This window comes from Oncorhynchus mykiss, chromosome 3 (assembly GCF_013265735.2).
Source record: "Oncorhynchus mykiss isolate Arlee chromosome 3, USDA_OmykA_1.1, whole genome shotgun sequence".
NCBI lineage: Eukaryota > Metazoa > Chordata > Actinopteri > Salmoniformes > Salmonidae > Oncorhynchus > Oncorhynchus mykiss.
The window spans coordinates 30,123,084-30,142,234 of NC_048567.1; the positions used below are offsets into that span (position 1 = coordinate 30,123,084).

The 19,151-nt window shown below is 41.3% G+C and overlaps 1 protein-coding gene across 3 annotated transcripts; it reads right to left on the bottom strand.

Annotated features, from left to right (window-relative positions):
* Positions 1-6,169: 6,169 nt before the first annotated feature.
* Positions 6,170-15,620, bottom strand: LOC110517552 (centrosome-associated protein 350-like). 3 transcript variants are annotated; one of them, XM_021595551.2, is made up of 8 exons: positions 15,440-15,619; positions 15,081-15,191; positions 14,819-14,897; positions 12,999-13,171; positions 10,292-10,412; positions 9,721-9,868; positions 8,711-8,950; positions 6,170-6,372 (listed from the first exon to the last, which is right to left on the bottom strand). In XM_021595551.2, the coding sequence occupies exons 2-8, from the start codon at positions 15,153-15,155 to the stop codon at positions 6,315-6,317; spliced, it is 894 nt and encodes a 297-aa protein (XP_021451226.1). In that variant the 5' UTR covers positions 15,156-15,191; positions 15,440-15,619; the 3' UTR covers positions 6,170-6,314. The 3 variants fall into 3 exon arrangements, with proteins under 3 accessions (XP_021451226.1, XP_021451230.1, XP_036829687.1); XM_021595555.2 differs by having other exon boundaries at positions 13,026-13,171; positions 15,440-15,618; XM_036973792.1 differs by lacking the exon at positions 9,721-9,868 and having other exon boundaries at positions 15,440-15,620.
* Between the last annotated feature and the right edge of the window lie 3,531 nt (positions 15,621-19,151).

Genomic DNA, 19,151 nt, shown 5'->3' on the forward strand with positions numbered 1-19,151 from the left:
TTTCAGTGCCTGAGAGTGTAGACAGTCATATTCTCCATGATGAGGATCTGATGATGACCATAGCTCAGGGCTCTCCAACCCTGTTCCTGGAAGGCCACCCTCATGTAGGTTTTAGCGAAATGAAGTTCTTGCCACAAGGTCAACAGAAACCACATACCAATTTCGTTCGTGTCAACTTTCCCGGATATTCCATTATCGCTAGACAACACTAGCAAATATCTGTCTAGCAGCTGGCTACGGCATGTTTGCTAGCTAGCTTGCTCTTTGAAGATGTTTCCATCCAAAATGTTAGCAAAGCGACACTATCTTAACTCCTCCACATTTCCTGGATCGGTTGAACACTGCAGAAGAGAACCTCTCCAAAAAAATGTTTTGTCTCGTCAGGACCCAAATGTGGGGTGTCCCGCTCAGGTGTTTTACGCTTGCTACGATAGGTTAGCTAAATACCATTTAAATATGCCATGTCATGTAGATACTGTAGACATGTTGTGAGACGTGATGGCATGTCCCTGTCATTATGTAAATATACATTAGGCTCACAGTGTAACAAAGAATCTTCATTTAATTGAATGTCATACAGAGTTACCTTTTAAGTGTAATTCCACCATTTTATTAACCTCATGTTCATTATGGTGCTGAAGAGGAGGGTCAAATGTGGTGTGAGACCTAGATTCAATCAGATCAAGCGTTAACCGGTGATAGCCGACACCCACATAGCTGATATTTTGACTGTGTCGAAGGTGTAACTGCATTGAAGCTGTCAAATCAGTGAACAGCTGCTCTTGATCATTGTCAGGAAGCTACACCAGAATGAGAAAGTGTAGGCTAAATAGACATTAATGACGCTCAAATAGAAAATCATTCAACGAAATAATTAGGATTTCTATCAGGTGTAGATTACATATCACATTCCAGTGTTCAAACTTGTAAACAAGGCTGCATAGGATTTCTCTTAATGCGACTCAGTGCAACCAATAGCAATGTCTGCTTTAGGTATAATGCCAGGAGCCGCTTGTGGATTTGACCGCTCTAACGCAGTTCCACCTCAGACCCGCCAAAACAACCGCCGGCGAAAGCAGATCGGATTGAATAGAGCCATAAGTCTCCATTTGAAGGGGCAATCAGCAGTTGAAACATTAACAAAGCGTCCTCCCAGCCCGTTTCGCTAAAAAGCTGAGGGACGGGGCTGGAGGAATATAACCACTCTTAAATTCAGAGAAAGAGCTATGGAGGCAAGGACTGACCATCCATCCATTGCTTCAATAATCACTGGGTATAATATAATTAATTTATAAATCCAAAAATGGATGTAGCAAAATTGCGCCTTTTAAGGCTTAGACTCATGCCAGATTTGATGAAGCTAGTTATTGAATATGCCAAGCTAACATGTATCATGCTCATGCTCTTCCGCACATCGGCCTCCTCACTCTCTATCCCATACACACACCCTATATTCTTTGAAAATCCAGCATGGGTTTTCAAATCTGATCTTTGTGCGGCTATGATTCACATTGCAAGCTTTAGCAAAACACTCAAACTGATTTCCAGACAGTTTTCTCTGATGTTTTTTAAGCCGGTGACATGCAGCCTCAGATCTCAAGCCTCAACTCCCAAGCCTTACGGGTTTCCCTTTGCCCTGTATTTTAAGGAATGCTATTGTAGGTACTTGAAAACCTCCCACTAATATTCCACTGTCAGATCTGCACAGGTATGTGCCTGTAGTGCATTTTCCTGTCATATGCTGAGTTCACTGAGTTATGGAGATACCAAGATGGGGGGCTGCCTTGCCCTAAGTGACACAAGGTTACTTGCCCTGAGACATGACTGTAGACCTTATTGAAGTCAGCCATGTCTCAGGGCAAGGGACTGCTTTATTGTCAGACTGTGAAGGCTTTGTAGAAACAAACAGATGTGATATTTCTGACGACATGTATAGAATGGGAACTAAAAAAAAATGGGGTCTTGTGTGGCTCACTTCCTGCAGCGCAACATGCCAGGATTGTGGGTTCGATTCCCGCTGGGGCCATCCATGTGAAAATGTATGCAAGCACAACTGTAAGTCCCTTTTGGATAAAAGTGTCTGTTAAATGGCATATACTATATTATCTCGATGTTATGTGTGCTATTGTCCTTCTACAAATATTTAGGAGGCTTATTCTAATGCTTATCCTATAATTATAAACTAAATCACCGTTTAGCACATTATTGCGCACATGTTACATATCATGAAATATATTGTGGCAAAAAAACAACAGGCAGTAGCATACAATAGCTAAATAAAACTTGATTAAAAGAAACATGAAAGACTAATGTATTTATATTTTAATACAGTCATCTCATTTGAAGCATCGGTGTAATCTTCGCTTGTTAGTAACGATTGCAAAGAAATTAGAAACGTAATTGTAGGAATCACATTCGTTTTGAAGTTATCGGCGGTCACAGAAAGACAGATAAACATCTGGATGTTGTGTTTAGTGTAGATCTGTGAATACAGTGACGCAGAAGGGCAAAAAAAAGCCTCTAAAGACGCACTTAGCTGTTCTAAGTGTGGTCTGGGGCAATCATTAATTAACAAACGTTTTTAAGAGCAGCTTAAGAAACAATGGTTCTGGGAAACCGGTCGTAGATTTAACAATGCTCCTAAGAAGGTTCTAAAGATGAACTTAGCCATAAGATACTCGTGGGAAACCGGGCCAAGGTACGGTACAGTGTGACTCATAAAGATAGTTCATAAATAGTTGCATAACCTAGTTATAGGAAATGAGGATAACTCTTTTTCATAAAGATGCTCTGCTTGAGGAAATGGGTAGAATTGATTTCGCAATGATCAATCGATCAGCCAAATACAACCCAAGGTCTTTTGTACACACTTTGCACATTTTTAAATATACAGTATATATATCCCTTATTTTACGAGATTCTCGTTTACAGCAACAACCCAGGGAAGAAGGGTTGAATTAAATGAAGCTGGGATTGAATAGATGGTGCATGATGCATAGCATACCACATAACTTAGTTCTGAGACACGTCTTTATAGTACTGCACCTGTTCTTCCATGTGTAAACACTTCATGCGAACTCTGGCGATCCCTATTATCAAACATTTGTACAATGCCCAGATCAATAACCAATAATCTAGTATTAACAACAGCTTGATGAAACTCATCTTGGTCATTCAATAAATCCTTTCATTGACATCTGCGTTAGTGATGGATAAAGGGATAGTTCACAAAAATAAACAAAAACTTCAACAACAAAAAGTAAACTATCCCTTTAATGCTTGGATAGCTCCAGAATTGATGTATGTTATTACAATACATGAGTGTGAGTTTTTATTTTGGAGTGCTTATTAGAAATGCTAATCACATGATCCAGCAGTTTTGACAGTATCATAAATCACGATTTTTTAATATATCTGTGTAAATCTCTCATTGTAAGGCATTCACAGGTCAACTGATATCATTTAACAGCATAATATTAGATAAGGGGAACCTGAGTTTACAAATATCTAAATGTATACTTATTTTATTGATTTAATTAACAAAGTTATGCAACACATAATTCCATTGTATGAAAAAGGAATTGCCCCCTTACACTCAATAACTGGTTGTGCCACTTTAGCTGCAATGATCAGTCTCTCACATCGCTGTGGAGAAATTTTGGACCACTCTTCCATGCAGAACTGGCTCCTTCTATTAAGGCAAGTCGTAATGGTCCTGAGGCAGCAAAGCATCCCCAAACCATCACACTACCACCACCATGCAGTGTTTGGTTTTCGCCAGACATAATGGGACTCATCTTGTCCAAAAAGTTGTCTCAAGTTTGTCTGGAAGCACCTGGATGATCATCAATACTCTTGGAAGAATGTTCTATGGACAGAAGAATCAAAATTATATATATATATATATATATAATGATGACATGGGTCCCGTTATGTCTGGCAAAAATCAAGCACTGCATTCCACAGTAAGAACCTCATACCAACGGTCAAGCATGGTGGTGGTAGTGTGATGGTTTGGGGATGCTTTGCTGCCTCAGGACCTGGTCAACTTGCCTTAATAGAAGGAACCATGAATTCTGCTCTGTATCAGAGAATTCTACAGGAGAATGTCAGGTCACCCATCTGTTAGCTGAAGCTGAAGTGCAGCTGGGTCATGCAGCAAGACAATGATCCAAAGCACACAATCAAGTCTACATGAACATGGCTAAAAAGAAACAAATTTGAAGTTTTGGAATGGCCTAGTCAAAGTCCAGACCTAATCCCAATTGAGATGTGGCAGGACTTGAAACGAGCAGTTCATGCTTGAAAACACACAAATGGGACTTAAAGCAGTTCTGCAAGCAAGAGTGGGCCAAAATTTCTCCACAGCGATGTGAGAGACTGATCATTGCAGCAAAAGGTGGCACAACCAGTTATTGAATGTAAGGGGGCAATTACTTTTTCACAAAGGGGAATTGGGTGCGCCATAAATTTGTTAATTAAGTAAATCAAATAAGTATACATTTTTGCTGTTATTTGTCAACTCAGGTTCCCTTTATCTATCATTAGGTTTTGGTTAAAGATCTGATAACATTCGGTATCAAAAATATGCAAAAACAGATCAAATCAGAAAGGGGGCAAATACTATTTCACAGCACTGTATGTTCTAGTATTTGTCATTGGAAGACTCTAAATGTTTATTGCACATCCATAATACCAAATGTTTCTATTGGCAAGATATACTGTAGCGTACTTTTATCGAAACGCATAATAAGCTAATACTATTTGATGCTACAAGATTGTTACTTTATTTCTGAACACAAAGACAACAGTGTTAGTGCTCATTCCACATATACCACTGTATACATGTACAGCATATACTACTGTATATAGTATTTACAAATTTGTTCTCTTTTTCTTTTGCCAATGTTGGTCTTTAATACAGGGCCGATGTTGACACTTCTATGATCTTTGAAGCATGTTGGTTGTACAGTAGATACATCAGGGGTGCCATATTCCCAATAAACTTGTGCCTCTACATTACCGGTCAAACGTTTTAGAACCCCTACTCATTCAAGGGTTTTTCTTTATTTGTACTATTTTCTACATTGTAGAATAATAGTGAAGACATAAAAACTATGCAATAACACATATGGAATGATGTAGTAACCAAACATGTGTTAAACATATCAAAATATATGACAGCTTTGCACACTCTTGGCATTCTCTCAGCCAGCTTCATGAGGTAGTCACCTCATGCATTTCAATTAATAGATGTGCCTTCTTAAAAGTGCATTTGGGGAATTTCTTTCCTTCTTAATGCATTTCAACCAATCAGTTGTGTTAGACAGAAGATAGACCTATTTGGTAAAAGACCAAGTCCATATTATTGCAAGAACAGCTCAAATAAGCAAAGGGAAATGGCGGTCTATCATTACTTTAAGACATGAAGGTCAGTAAATGTGGAAAATTTCAACGGCTTTGAAAGTTTCTTCAAGTGCAGTCGCAAAAACCATCAAGCGTTATGATGAAACTGGCTCTCATGAGGACAGCCACAGGAATGGAAGACCCTCCTGCAGAGGATAAGTTCATTAGAGTTGCCAGACTCAGATATTTCAGCCCAAATAAATGCTTCACAGAGTTCAAGTAACAGACACATCTCAACATCAACTGATCAGAGGAGACTGTGTGAATCAGGCCTTCATGGTCAAATTGCTGCAAAGAAACCACTACTAAAGGACACCAATAAGAAGAAGAGAATTGCTTGGGCCAAGAAACACAAGCAATGGACATTAGACAGGTGGAAATGTGTCCTTTGGTCTGGAGTCCAAATTGGAGATTTTTGGTTCCAACCGCCGTGTCGTTGTGAGACACGATGTGGGTGAACGGATGATCTCCGCATTTGTATTTCCAACAGTAAAGCATGGAGGAGGAGGTGTTATGTTGTGGGGGTGCTTTGCTGGTGACACTGTCTGTGATTTATGACCTAACACACATCCAGGCTGTGTAAGGGATATTTTACCACAAAGGAGAGTGATGGAGTGTTTGCCAAGAGTGTGCAAAGCTGTCATCAAGGTAAAGGGTGGCTATTTGAAGAATCTCAAATATAAAATATATTTTGATTTGTTTAACACTTTTTTGGTTACTACATGATTCCATATGTGTTATTATATAGTTTTGGTGTCTTCACTATCATTCTACAATGTAGAATATAGTAAAAATAAAGAAATACCCTTAAATGAGTAGGTGTCTTTCAGAGACCATTCGTAATTGATGCCAAAGAGTCCATATGAAATATCCAGATGTGACCCTCCACCATAGAGACTGTGATGTCATCACTCCCATGCCATCAACAACTTGGTGAATGGCACAAAGGCACCGTGGCCAGCCTTGCTGCAAGGGAAGGGAAACAGACAGTCACCACATGGCAGTTAGATTTCAATACCTTAGATTAAAATTAGGCAGACCATTGGGTTATAAAAATATCCCTACTAAATATCATATTTCCCGATAAAGAGAATAAATACACTACATGACCAAAAGTATGTGGACACCTGCTCATCAAACATCTCATTCCTAAATCATGGGCATTCATATGGAGTTGATCCCCCCTTTGCTGCTATAACAACCTTCACTGTTCTGGGAAGGCTTTTCACTTTTCATGTTGGAACATTGCTACTGGGACATGTTTCCGTTCAGCCACAAGAGCATTAGTGAGGTTGGGCACTAATGTTGGGTGATTAGGCCTGACTCGCGGTCGGCGTTTCAATTCACCCCAAAGGTGTTCGATGGGGTTGAGGTCAGGGCTCTGTGCAAGCCAGTCAAGTTCTTCAACACAGATCTCAACTAACCATTTATGTATGTATCTCGATTTTTGCACAGGGGCATTGTCATGCTGAAACAGGAAAGGGCCTTCCCTACCCTGAGTACAGAATAGTTTAGAATGTCATTGTATATGTAGCGTTACATTTTCCCTTCACTGAAACTAAAGGGCCTAGCCCGATCCATGAAAAACAGCCCCAGACCATTATTCCTCCTCCAACAAACTTTACATTTGGCACTATACATTGCGGCAGGTAGCATTCTCCTGGAATCCGCCAAACTCAGTGTGATCAATCACTCCAGAGAACGCATTTCCACTGCTCCAGAGTCCAATGGCGGTGAGCTTAAAACCACTCCAGCCAACACTTGGCATTGCGCAGTTCCCGATGAACAGTTACTTCCAATGGCAGTTTTGAACTCGGTAGTGAGTATTGCAATCAAGGACAGACGATTTTTACGCACTACGCGCTTCAGCTCTCGGCGGTCCAGTTCTGTGAGACAGTTATCAGCAATGCCATGGTGTAGTATTCTAATACAAAAAATAAATAAGGACAAACGTTGTTTGCTTTACACTTCATGGCATATGGATCATTTTACCCTTATAGTAGCATATGTTAATTTTAATAGATATTGTTCAATAACAATATTGTGGACTTTCTCAAATAGATATTACCTGGCTACCCAAATAATATAACATTGCAGACACTTTTATCCAAAGCGACTGTGTGCATTCATTTTATGTGTGGGTGGCCCCGGGAATTGCTAATTAATTGTTTAAACAGGTTGGGTGTTAGAGATGTAGAACTTTGTGTTTTGAGTATGAATATTTTGCCTAGCAGAAGTATTGTGTCATTAATTGAGGGGATATGGACAATGACGTCACCCAAGATGATAAGTTGGGGCTTAATACATAGTTTGATGGACTGATGGGAAAGCCAGCCTTGAACCTGTAGCCAAAAGGAGCTCACTGTCTGACAGTACCAAAACAGATGCATTATGTCCTCCTCCTCTTCATGACAGAACCTTCATTTAGAGTCTTGCTCAATACACTAAATGGACAGCATTTTCTTTGTTGACAGCTAGATAGAATCACACAGAGCAGAGCAAGAGAGAGAATATCTGCACATATGTGATGTAGTACGCAATTGTCGGGTACCACTTTTTGCTTGTGGGCACTACTTTCAGAACTACTGGCTAAGAGTAATACAAAAGTACCGGAGAATCCCTAACTGAAAGTCTCTTGAGTATCTATTGATGTTTTGTATGTGAAATTGAAGACCTGCTTCCATGGTATTGGGTTCCATGGTATTGGGATCTTTCCAATATGTTTGAAATGTGTATGGAATTGCAGATAGGTGATGGAAAGTGAGTTGGTATATTTCAGAGTTGATTTTAGCTTTTTGAATCAATTTTTTAGTTTTTTATAGTAGGATTACATACAGTTAAATGATGCGTTACTTTCTTCATCTTAGCTTTCCATGTGGGGGACATAGCAGAGAGCAATTGAGCATACATATGATTTGAACAAACATCCCCATAGTCTCTAAACACAGTTTCAAAATCAAACAACTTTCCATCCATGTCCACAATGGCATTTAGAAAATTAATAGATTTTTCAATAAACAATTATTTAAAATTGTTACTTGTGTGTGTGTGAGCGGCCTGGAGGCCCTACTACTGTAAACAACAGGATTCAGTGAATAACTTATTTCAAGTAAATAAACCCTTCAGTTATAACTAAAAGCACTGTTGAACCTTTTCCTGTCACCTCTAAAAATAGAGACATATTTATAGTCGACAGCAGATCTCTGGCAATTCTACCAATGTAAAAATGTAAGGATGAAACATCCCTTATTTACAGAATAACTGATTTAAGGCTACAAATTCTTGGTAAATGAAGAATACTTACCATTCAAAGTAGCACTGTCCCCTGTGTGTGCCATCTTGCTGCCCGTGTTCAAGTGATTCCAGCTCCACTCCCATATGGAAGTCTGGCTCCCCCTCCAGGTGGCCCAGGTAACGAACCGTGCCTGTGCTGATCCGTCCCGAGGGCAACAGGACTCGAACCCGGTGTCCCGTCTGCAGGTCCAGGGGGGAGTGAGGCACAAAGACACGGTGTGGACCGGTGTAGCTCCTCCAGGAGCTCCCACTGGGGAGACGGAAGATTTGCTCTTTTTAGATGGCTTAAAATAAATAGGATTTAAAGGGACATTACACTCTAAAATCAAAGTTTTCAGATCAGACCTGGGTTCAAATACTATTCAATTACTCTCAAAGATATTTTGAAGTAAGGATTTTGATATTTTTCTTTTGAATATTGGAATGCATTTGAAAATACTCAGATATACAGGCAGTCTGTTTGGTCCTAGGGGTGTTTGAAATAATGAATTTGGAAACAAATATTTGAAAGTTGTAGGCTATAGGATTATTTTTGTTAAATACTTTTAAATAGTTCAAATCTAAGTGGTCAATTTTAGCCACATTATTCTAAAATACTCAAAGAAATATTGAAATAACAAATACTTAACTACACATGTATTTTAACCCAGGTCTGTTTGGCTATGTTTACACAGGCAGCCCAATTATGATCTTTGTTTCACTAATTGGTATTTTGACCAATCAGATCAGCTCTGAAAAAGATCTCATGTGATTGCTCAAAATACCAATTAGTGTAAAAAATATCAGAATTGGGCTGGCTGTGTAGACAGTCTTACAGACCTCAAAAGCAGTCCTTTTTTGCGTAGATCCAGCTACATGCCTCAACTCCAAATTAATGGAAAAGATAAGCACTGCAAATCTGAAAATTACATGGTGCTTTCCATGGACCAATTTTGAGGTCTGAAAACAAGTGTCAAACAGATTTTTAAGTTTAATGGCCTTTTGACACAGCTGGGAGCAGGTGAAGAGAAATGGCTCTACCTGGTGGCTGGAGACAGAGCAGAAATGGGTCTGAAGCCAAATGCTGAGTTCAATGAGACCTGGCTGCAAGACAAGCTGCTTTGGCATGTGTCGCCTGTTGATGACATCCTCTCAGACCCTTTGCTTCGGTTGGAATGGCTCAAGCTGCCTGTTATTTTAGGTAATGGATACGATTATTCTTTGCTATTCAAAATGCAGATCTTAAAGGGAGATTACACTTCAGACTTAACATTTGTCCGATGTTTTCAAACCTCAAAACTAGCCCAATGGCAAGATGAATACATGCTCCAAAACTGTGGGTGTGTAGATCTAGTTATATGCCTTAACCACAAATGAATGGAAAAGATGAGCACAAATAAAATCTTGAACTAGGAAAACGCTTATCTTTCCCATTCATTTGGGATTAAAGCATATAGCTTGATCTATGCAACAAATGGCCTGTGACATGGACTTATCTGAACACTAATCTACTTTTGAGGTATGGAAACATCTGACAAGCTTTTATGTTGGAGTGCAATGTCCCTTTAATGATGATTACAGCAAATCAAGTACTGTTGATCATGTGATTTACTTGAGCTGTCCTGGTCCTTTCCATCGTTCGACTGTCTGTTTTCCACCTCTGACTCGCCCAGGTCCTCGAAGCTGCCCACCTGAAGTAAACTTCCAGGCCTGGCTACAGTCTCAGAGATCAGCTGATCAAAATAAAACAAAGCTGTCATCAAGTTATTATTATGACTAAATTATGAAACACATACTAACACATAATCATACAGGCGCTCACAAACACACACACACACACACACACACACACTCAGACACACGTTACTTTACATTAGTTCATCGTATCCGATGATTACCTCCACTTCTGAGTTAACGCTGAATTATTTGGGACTGTAGAGTCCAATCCGAGATCCACAAACTTTATTGCAGGTGAGGCATATGGAGTCTGTGTTGGTGGGGGCAGGCGTGGTTGTATGTCACCTGAACTGTTTGTGCTCCTCTCCTCCCACCTCTGTACCTCGCTCTGGCAGAGCTGCCACCAGTTGGAACGGTCAACAGCAGAATCCTCCAGGTCTGTGGGTTTGATGTTGCACTTCTTCAGCAATGTTTTCAGCTGGTCCTTGTAGTGCTTCATCTGCCCCCTGCAGACCGCCGGCCAAGATGTAGCTGGCCCCCTCTGCAGACTGCCGGCCAATATGTAGCTGGCCCCCTCAGCAGACCGCTGGCCAAGATGTAGCTGGCCCCCTCTGCAGACCGCCGGCCAAGATATAGCTGGCCCCCTCTGCAGACCACTGGCCAAGATGTAGCTGGCCATACAGGATCTTCCACTGCAAGAGCTCCCGAGACAGTGCAGTTGGTGTTGGGTGACCATGGCCTCCATACTCTTGCAGTTGGTCTTACAGTTGCAAGTATTTCTGTATGGGGCACACGGTCACACCAGGTGATTCCCAGGATGCGCTGCAGGCATCTTCTGTGGAATCGCTCAAACTGCTTGTTGTGGCAACTGTAAGTGACCCAGGATTCACAGCTGTATAGAAGTGTGGTGATGCAGACGGCTTGATAGATTGCGACTTTGGTGTGGAGGTGGAGATCCCTGTTTTGGAAGACCCTGCGTCTGAGATTCCCGAAGGCAGCTGATGCTTGCTTGATCCTATTTTTAATTTCGAGGTCGATGCTGCAGTCCTCCGAAAGGATGCTGCCCAGGTATTTGAAGGATGTGACTATTGCCAGTGATTTGTGTTCAATGGTGAAGACAGGCATGGTGGGTGGAGGGCTGGATCTCCATTTGGCAGACCCCCTCTGTCTTGGTGGTGTTGCTAGACAGTCCCATCCTGCTATATACCCTCACGGACCGAAGTTCTTCCGGAGTGTGGGCCACAAGAGCACAGTCATTAGAATACTGCAGCTCAAGAACCCGTTCCGTCAAAACCCTGGTGGTTGCTTGGAGCCTCCTGATGTTGAATAGTGTTCCATCTAGCCTGAAGTCCACCGCAACCCCGCTACTGTCCTCAAGCTCCTTGTGGAGAAGCAGGGTGACACATAGGAGAAAGATGTTAAAGAGTACAGGTGCCAGCACACACCCCTGCCTCACACCGACGCTTACTCCAAAGGCCACTGACTCCTGCCCTCCTATAACCACCCGAGCCATCATCCTATCATGGAACTGGCAAAGGATGTTGACAAATTTGTCTGGACAGCCTGCAATATTTGAGTAGAATGCCCCATAGTAGTTCCCTGCTCACTGTGTCGAAGGCCTTGGAGAGGTCGACAAAGGCCATGAAAAGGTCCGGATGTTGTTCACAGCACTTCTCCTGGAGTTGCTGTGCAGTGAATATCATGTCGACCGTACTCCTGTTCTTTCTGAAGGCGCATCAGGACCTTGCTGGCAACAGCCAGAATGGGTATCCCCTGGCTGTTTGTCCCAGATGGACTTGGCACCCTTGTTCGGTGGCAATGTTTGCATCCCACCACTGTTGTGGGACGATCTCCCCGTCCCAAACCTCAGTGACGTACTGGTAGAGCGTTCTGGTGCACAAGTAACCTCCCTTCTTCAGTAGCTCTGCCGGGATGCTCTCAGTGGCAGGAGCCTTGTTGTTCTTGAAGGAACGGATAGCTGATAATACCTCTTGGACGGTTGGTGAATGGTGGACGTCTTGAATGGGTGGACGGACAGGCAGTTCTTCCAGGATGGAGTGGTCTGTAGGAGAACGCTGATTGAGTAGTGCTTCAAAGTGGTCAGCACACCTTATCAGGATCTGGTTTTGGTCCTTCAAGAGAGTCAGACCATCAGTTGTTATCAGGGGGGTGATGGAGCAACTTCTAGGGACATAGATAGCTTTAGCTGAGTTGTAGAAATTGTGCATGTCGTTTTTTCTGTGTAAATTTGGATTTCCTGTGCCTTGTTCGTCTACCATTCGTTCTGCAGAGCATACAAGGTTGTTTGCACTTACTTCCTTGAGTGATGCACGCCATTGCCGGCGGACGGTAGCAGATGTGGGGCTGTTGAGAGTAGCTCTGTGTGCTTTGTGCATAATGTCCAGTAAGGTTGTTGTGGTGTCAGTTCTCATCGAACCAGTCCTGATGTTTCCTACCTCTGTAGCCAATGGAGTGGGCCGCTGACTGATAGAGTACTGAGCTAATAGATGACCACTTCTGGTCCATGGTGTCCTCTGCGCTCAGAAGAGGCTCAGTCTCCCTCAGCCATTCATCGATAGAGCGACAGAACTCGCCCCTTACAGCAGTTTTCTCAAGCTGGGTGCACACACACACACACACACCTGATAATGTAGGTCCTGCTGTATCACCTGCAGTTCCACAAACTTCCTCTCCCATGTTGCCCTCTCAAAGGTGATCTGGGTTTTTAGGGCCTGAATCTCCCTCTCAGCTTTGGACAATCTCCTCTGCATGGCACTGCTATCATGACTTCCTGGTATTTCCTGATTCGCTGAGCCTGGAAATCAACAATCCAATATATACAGAGACCAGAATTCTATTCCATTCTATTCTATTATATTCCAAACTCAGCAAAAAAAGAAACGTCCCTTTTTCAGGACCCTGTCTTTCAAAGACAATTCGTAAAAATCCAAATAACTTCACAGATCTTCATTGTAAAGGGTTTAAACACGGTTTCCCATGCTTGTTCAATGAACCACAAACAATTAATGAACATGCACCTGTGGAACGGTCGTTAAGACACTAACAGCTTACAGACGGTAGGCAATTAAGGTCACAGTTATGAAAACTTAGGACACTAAAGAGGCCTTTCTACTGACTCTGAAAAACACCAAAAGAAAGATGCCCAGGGTCCGTGTTCATCTGCGTGAACGTGCCATAGGCATGCTGCAAGGAGGCAAGAGAACTGCAGATGTGGCCAGGGCAATGAATTGTAATGTTCGTACTGTGAGACGCCTAAGACAGTTCTACAGGGAGACAGGATGCACAACTGATCGTCCTCGCAGTGGCAGACCACATGTAGCACACCTGCACAGGATTGGTACAACTGCCCGAGTTACACCAGGAATGCACAATCCCTCCATCAGTGCTCAGACTGTCCGCAATAGGCTGAGAGAGGCTGGACAGAGGGCTTGTAGGCCTGTTGTAAGGCAGGTCCTCACCAGACATCACCAGTAACAATGCGCCTATGGGCACAAACCCACCGTCGCTGGACCAGACAAGACTGGCAAAAAGTGTTCTTCACTGACGAGTCACGGTTTTGTCTCACCAGGGGTGATGGTTGGATTTGCATTTATCGTCGAAGGAATGAGCGTTACACCGAGGCCTGTACTCTGGAGCGGGATCGATGTGGAGGTGGAGGGTCTATTATGGTCTGGGGCGATGTGTCACAGCATCATCGGACTGAGCTTGTTGTCATTGCTGGCAATCTCAACAATGTTTGTTACAGGGAAGACATCCTCGTCCCTCATGGGGTACCCTTCCTGCAGGCTCATCCTGATATGACCCTCCAGCATGACACTGCCACCAGCCATACTGCTCGTTCTGTGCGTGATTTCCTGCAAAACAGGAATGTCAGTGTTCTGCCATGGCCAGCGAAGAGCCCGGATCTCAATCCCATTGAGCACGTCTGGGACCTGTTGGATCGGAGGGTGAGGACTAGGGCCATTCGCCCAGAATTGTCAGAGAACTTGCAGGTGCCTTGGTGGAAGAGTGGGGTAACATCTCACAGCAAGAACTGGCAAATCTGGTGGAGTCCACGAGGAGGAGATGCACTGCAGTACTTAATTAATGCAGCTGGTGGCCACACCAGATACTGACTGTTACTTTTGATTTTGCCCCCCCCTCCCCCTTGGGACACATTTTTCCATTTCTGTTAGTCATATGTCTGTGGAACTTGTTCAGTATATGTCTCAGTTGTTGAATCTTGTTATGTTCATACAAATATTTGCACATGTTAAGTTTGCTGAAAATAAACGCAGTTGACAGTGAGAGGACGTGTCTTTTTTTCTGAGTTTATAACACACATAGATGAGAGGATTAGAGTAGAGTCCTTTAGAACACCAATCCTATGCCAGCATGTATCACAGTAGTCTACATTTTGTTCTGTTTTCATTATTTACTGAGGACAACTCTCATTCATTACCTGTTTTTTGTTTCACTTGATCCTTCCCTGTTCTGTGAGGTTCATTGGGCATGTATTTGATTGAGTAGTATGGGCTCACCTGCATCAAAAATCAATGACAGTCATACAGTATTTCCAGAGCAAGAGGGTTGTCAAAGCTATAATTATCAGATAGGACACATAGCCCAGTTTGGGCTGTATAGCTAACTCCTATAGTCATTGTCACTCTTGGCAAAGAGTTGCATAAACAGATCTGCGACCAAGCTATTGGACACACACTCACCCAGAAGAACCTGCAGGTACATAACAGACCCTTGAATGTCCATGCAAACGCACACCACAGGATGTGCGTCGCCATGCTGCTGTAGTATCTCCTCACATTGTCCTATCCTAACTGAGAAAAGAAAGTTGTTGTTGAGGTGTGCCCATAGGAAAAAAATCTGTGACCAGGCTATATGATATCAGTCCTGCATCCACAATTCTGCCACGTCCATTCGGATGATGTCTCCGTAATACAGCTAATTCTGGAAATTCATTCACTGAGAGCTTCAACAAACCATTACAAACAAACATGTAATAGTCTGAAATAAACAGGCAATAGCACTACCCTTTATACAGACAAATAGGAGGCTAAATACAGACCTTTCCCAACAGCCAGATGGTAGGAATAAAGGTGAAGAGAATGAAAGTCAGAATGTCAGAATGAAAATAGCTCTGCTCTTTTCAGGTCAATGCTGTCACACTCCATGGTGAATGCTAGAACGCCATATAGTACCCACTGACCTGTTGCTATGTCCAGTGTCGTGAGAGCAGTGTTGCTGACAAGTAAATCTTATCTAATCTTCTTAGTCAGGCTGCGTCCCGGGCCATGTCCTTCCAGACACCAGCTTAATTTTGCCTCCCGAGCCTCCTCATAAAAACACAGTAAGTGGGTGGTGTTGTTGATGCAGTTTAATGCTGGCCACTGTCAATTCCAATCATTTTACAAACTACTGTAGGCATATCTTGATGAGCTGGTGGGCAAATCTTCCTTTCAATGGCATATTTGAGTAAACAGTCCTGAATTGTTGTACCGGCTGATATTTTCTCTTAATATTTGATTGTCATGCAGAACGCACTGTATCATATAGGGTTATATTATATTTATGGTATCAATATTCGGACAGCCAAGACATGTTTAGGTTGTCCTAATATGGACACCGTACAAAATAATGACCTAAAGGTCAACGGCATGTGTTTGCTTTAAGCACAGACATCCTGTCAGTCTCAAACACAGCCCTTTGTTTGCATAGAATTTTGCATTGATGGCCTTTGTTTACGCCGTAAATAAATGAATGGTCATGGCTCTGAATGGCCATGCAAAACAAGTTATTTTCTTTCATTCGACATCTTGCCATTTTGCATACCTTCTGCAGGATCTATCTCTTTTCCATCCTAATTTATTTGCATCTGAAGAGCGTATGGTATATTGTGTCACTTTTACATGAGCGATCATACCCAATCATAATCAAAAAAATATTACAATACACACTTTATAGTTTCGGCAACACTCCTACCTCCACTTGATATTGCAATATGATTGAATCTCAGTTCGATGGTCACATTTTCTATCCATCAAGGAGAAATTAAAGTGATAGGAATTTGGATGTAATGTTCTTCATCCCTGCTATCTACATGTGATCTTTTGTATGTTTTTACACTTTCTCTGTTATGTACAACACCACTTACACAGATTTATAATAAAGTACATTTGATAGGCACCGGATACTGTACACACTCCTGATTTGAATGGCTACTGTGTAACATTAGAAAATCATTAGACAATAAAAGATGCTGAATACTAATTTCACCCATCTTCATTAGAAAATATGCAGATTTTTTCCTACAAACATATCAACAATGACCATCATACTTTATTTTTTCACTTTGCTCCCGTTGTCAATGACTGCTAGTATACCACGTAAACACAAACATGTAAACTTGTCTCCCTTGAATAGCTCACACTGGTTTTGCATTGGACAGGTCTCGCCTGGCTAACACAACTCAAGAAAAAGAGATAGGTCACAGGTCATTACCGTTACTAATGGTGTAGCCAAATGATTGACCTGCCTGTTGCTGAAGAGAAGTGGTGGGTTGTTGTTGTGGAGAAATATTGTTTCGTGACGGATAACACTGCTTTCCGAGTGGTGACTGGTTCAACCTGTTTCATACACATTCATTACCTGTACAGTAATTATAATAAATCCCCATTGAAATAAGTCATTCATGCTTTCATTACTTGGAACAAGGGATTTATTGACAAGTGACCTGTAATTCAGCCCATATCAACTTGCATCACACATCATACCATTGAGGCAATGAGCATGACAGCATTATTTTTATCCTGGTGTCCTGTTCTTCTCTCCATTGTGGAGAAGAATTGTCTTTGGTTTCAAAGTAAAGCACAGCATTCAAATGAAATGTGAGCCTGTAGGTAATATCTGGGAGGTTGAATGTTTTGTGTTTGAATGGTCATATCATTTGCTATAATTTGCTATTACTATTACGGTAACTATGACTTACTTTTCCCTGTTTCAAGTGAAACTGTGAGGGTTCTCTTGCCCTTGTAGGGTTGCCGGATTTTCCAATTTTTCCAAAAGACGGTCCGGTTTTAAAGAGTTTGTACAGTGTTCGGTCGGTGTTTGGTAACCCTATTGCCTGGTAAAGTTGACCCCTCTCACTATTATGAAACACAGACAAGTAGGGTGAGTCTGTATTAGAGAGTTATCATCACAGCTCAGTCATGCACAGTGTATGCCGACCTCATTTGGCTATTGGCTTGTTGGTAAAGCTTTTATTATTGTTGTCTTTTACACTGAGGCAACATTTTGCATGATGATACCTGGTGATAACTGATGAAAATCCCAGCTGGGAATGTAAAGAAAACATATGAAACAAACATATAACAAATGTAAAGGAAACATGTATAACAAACATATAACCAATGTAAAGGAAACATATGAAACAAACATATAACAAATGTAAAGGAAACATATATAACAAACATATAACCAATGTAAAGGAAACATATGAAACAAACATATAACCAATGTAAAGGAAACATATGAAACAAACATATAACCAATGTAAAGGAAACATATGAAACAAACATATAACCAATGTAAAGGAAACATATGAAACAAACATATAACCAATGTAAAGGAAACATATGAAACAAACATATAACCAATGTAAAGGAAACATATGAAACAAACATATAACCAATGTAAAGGAAACATGAAACAAACATATAACCAATGTAAAGGAAACATATGAAACAAACATATAACCAATGTAAAGGAAACATATGAAACAAACATATAACCAATGTAAAGGAAACAACACATAGGGTGTGATGGAATCAAATGTAAAGCATGTTTATATCACATATCCTTGTAGTTTCAATAGCTTGGTGTTGGGATTTCCATGGATAATATTTATGTTAACACACACGCAAACACACACACATTTTCTTAATGTTTTTCATTTACAAAATAAGTTTAAATTAATATGAAATTATGTATTTGTAATACAAATACAGTAGGTAACTAAATATTTTAAATTCTTACAATTTCACTGTGATAGACACTTCCATGAGTAATGCCTTTGTGCCAACTATAGCTTTGACCATGAAAACTAACATGGAATGGATTTGTGCAAATAATTGTATGTGGTTGGAGTGTGTACAATTCCATGAGAGAAATAAGAGCTATATCAGCCTATGTGTGTCTTTCTTCTCACAAAACGTTCAGGTTTATTAGGAGGGATTTTTTTTGTCACCTGAGTGGCCCAGGTGCCTTTGTGTGGTGCCCAGGTTAGGTATTGTACATTCCAAGAGCCACAATGCCACAAAGAGGTAATTGTTGTCAAGTGGGTTTATTCCTGCAGAGAGGGGGAGGGGGAGGGGAGGGGGGGGGGGGTGATTTCTCATTGTGTTGAACAGAAACCAGAAGGTTCCCCAAAATCACCTCACCAGTATGGGAATTATCTCACAAGAAACTCATGAGGCAGCAAGGGCTTCACTACAATCCTGTTGCGTTTCTTTTCAGACAAACATCTTTAAATGTAGTTCTATACAGTAGATCAGTGCTTTGAAGGGCCTTATGTTAAGTTGTAGAAGACTGTGGGAACATTTTATTTGCAAAAGAAAAGGAAAATGAGGTGATAGGTAAATATGTATAATTTTTACAAGGAGATGTAGAATTTTTCTAAGATTGTATTGGGTTGCAGATGTTAATGACATGACTTTGACCTGTTGTATCACTTTGCTCCAGTGACATTTTTTTCATGAATATGTCTGATTACATAATTGTAT